The following is a 2787-nucleotide window of genomic DNA, read 5'->3' on the forward strand; positions in this document are numbered from 1 at the left end:
CATTGGGTTTTCTTGGCTGTAATCTTAATGGAAGCAGATCGACAGGGATTTTCTTGCATGGTACTGCTGGGTAGGTTTGAACCGCCCACTTTTAGGTTAGCAGTCGAGCGCAAACTGTTTGTGCTACCCAGGGTCATTCTAGAATACTTAGAGGCCCTTTCTAGAAAATGTGTAGAGGAGTAATCCAATAGTAAATTGCTACTAATCTTCATCACATTAGCATGACCCTGATTTCTTTAGACCAGGGTCTTTGGGGCCTGTTAGTAAGAGGCATCAATTATTTCCTGAATCGCTAAGGAAAGGAATTTTTCAGTTCCACGCATGAAGAAAGAGACACACAGTGCAGGTAGGGTGGCCAGCAAGATTGTAATTATACTTGAAACAGCAGTTTTGTGATGAAGTGTCCAGACAGATGGAGAAACTAGGAAACAGGAAGAAAGACGAGTCGATGCTCCGTTGGCAGCATGACTTTGTGGGCTCCCCAGGGGCTCGTCAGGGCTCCATTAACCAGGGTCATCTCTGGGTTTTCACGACTCATGTTCTCTGTGGACTTTATAATCCTGCATCTTGCTGGGGGCTTAGGTTAGCCCGTGGGATTAAGTACTCTTTTGTGGGATCAACAGTCTGGAAAGGAAGAAATGCCATCATCAACTTTCTGAACCAACATAAGAGATGAAACTCTCCAGAACTAGCTTTGAAATGATCATCTCACCATCATCTAATCCTTTGTTAATAAACAAAAAGAAGAGAATAGTAAGCCTACCCACATCAGAACTTCTTTACCTGCCATCTTTCCTGTTAGCCATGAACAGAAATCTTTTTGCAAGGTTCTGGAATAGTTAGCAGGTCACTGGAAATGAAAACAAATCCAAGAACTTCTTGGAGGGGATAAGAAAGATTTTTTCATTGTGTAAATGCCCTCCAGAGGGTTAATGATAACCAATGATATAGCCATACATGTGTCCATGTGTCATTCCAGGAAAAGGCCAAGTCCCAGATAACATACCAGAGAGATTGGCCTAGTTAGGATTGCCTGATAAAGTTCATAGAACAAATGGTCTAAGCATGACTCTCGCTCTTGGATTATAGTTATTTTTGGTTCCCATAATACAAGAACTGTGTCTCGCTTTGGTATTTTTGGCTATCCAGATTTGTGTGTCTGCAAGCCATCACAGTATAAACGCGGGTTGCCTCAGTTCCGTTCAGCAGCGCCGCCTCTATTTTTGCCTGAAAGGATTATAACTGGTAAACCCATCTGGGCATCCAGATGATGATGACAAACCTAGCCCGGTTCTTGGGTCAGCCTGGGCTGCTGGAGTGAGACAGTGACTCAGAGAGGCAGCCAGAGGGACTCAGGGAATACATTTAGACAACTGGTTCCAAAAGCAGCTCCTGTACTCATGCATATTAACAATCCCCTGTTGTCCCCAAGGCAGAAAGTCTGAGCCTGCTGCTCCTCTTCACATTCACGCAAATCTGTCAGGCTGCCTTTTCTTTCCTTGGACATTCACCTGCTTTGAAATATGTGGTGGATGGCGGTGGTGGAGAGGATTGAGAAGGGTTTGGGCAGAGGCAAAAGGCGTGACTTGCCTCTGTTACGCTGCTCTGGTATGGTTCAAATCTGGATGGCTCAAGGGCCACATGCCTTTAGGGATGTTCCTGCCCTGCCTCTCCTCTCTCAGGTTGGTAGACACCGCGGGAAATGAAGCCCGAAGGCTCTTCTGAGTAAGGAGTGCTTGCTCTGTTAAAAGCAGACGAGCACATTTACCTGCAGCTGAATGGGGGTACCGTATGAAGTTAGCGCTACATCCTCCTCTGCGCCATCACTGTCTCGGGCTGAAAGCCAAAGGAGGGCTGAGTTAGTGTCAGAGAGTCACTTGGAAACAGCACACGAGGACAATGAGATCAATGGCTTGCCAAGAGGCTCCTGACCCTCTAAGGCAAGAAAATACTATAAAAAAGAATCTCAATTTAAGCTGTTAAAGAAAAAAATCCATGATTAAAAAAATGTTCTTAAAAGTTGATGAGGAAGGCTGTAGGTGGATAGCTTTTCTGTGTCCAGGAGAAGAACATCTGTGTTTAATAACTGAAGAGTCCTCATCCCTTTCTAGAGAAAGAGCCCTAGTGCTGGGTCAGTCCTTGCTCTCTAAGCACAACCCATGGGACCCTGGGCGTCTCATGCTCTTCAACGGTAAAATAAAAAGATTCACCTAGATTATCTCTAAGGTCCCTTTAGGATACTGTACAAGTTTTGATTACTAGACGTAATAAAAAAGATTCCTAGAGACAATTCTATCCTGTCATAGAATAATCACACATGCACACAGTTATTTGTTTAACGTCTGCCTCCTCAAGCAGACTGGAACTCCATGAAGATGGGAACTGTGCCTGCTTTTTGCATGCTTCATCTCTAGGGCCAGGCACTTGGGTTAATCCGTATTCATTGTCTGATGGTCACAGACATAGCCATTTCCTAGTGGGCACGCTTGGAGGCTCTAGCGTTCAGGTCATGAACCTGGAGCAGGACTGCTTGGTCCTCTCACTTGTTAACTGTGCTATCTAGGGCCAAGGGCCTTAACCTTCTGTTGTCTTTTTTCCTGATGGGAATAAAAGAAGGATAATGATGGCCATAATAGTACATCTCTTTCATAAGGCTGGTTTGAGGAGTAAATCAATTAGTAGATGTAAAGCCCTTAGAACAAGGCATGCTATAGAGAAAACCTGGAGCCCTGGTGGTGCAGTGGTTAAGAGCTGGGCTGCTAACCAAAATGTCGGCAGTTTGAATCC

At 44.9% G+C, this 2787-nt stretch overlaps 1 protein-coding gene across 3 annotated transcripts in view; it reads right to left on the reverse strand.

Annotated features, from left to right (window-relative positions):
• Window positions 1-517: 517 nt before the first annotated feature.
• Window positions 518-2787, reverse strand: part of GPRC5D (G protein-coupled receptor class C group 5 member D) — a 7366-nt gene continuing 5096 nt past the window's right edge. Inside the window, exons 2-3 of one of the 3 annotated variants that reach the window (XM_004387328.2) lie at window positions 1769-1836; window positions 518-624 (exon numbers count right to left, since the gene is read on the reverse strand). In XM_004387328.2, the coding sequence (XP_004387385.1) occupies window positions 553-624; window positions 1769-1836 (140 nt within the window). In that variant the 3' untranslated portion in view covers window positions 518-552. Of the gene's footprint in view, window positions 625-1632; window positions 1837-2787 lie in introns of those variants that run through there. The other 2 variants (XR_002825764.1, XM_023741575.1) reach the window with 2 other exon arrangements.

The sequence above is a fragment of the Trichechus manatus genome, unplaced genomic scaffold, assembly GCF_000243295.1.
Source record: "Trichechus manatus latirostris isolate Lorelei unplaced genomic scaffold, TriManLat1.0 scaffold00184, whole genome shotgun sequence".
NCBI lineage: Eukaryota > Metazoa > Chordata > Mammalia > Sirenia > Trichechidae > Trichechus > Trichechus manatus.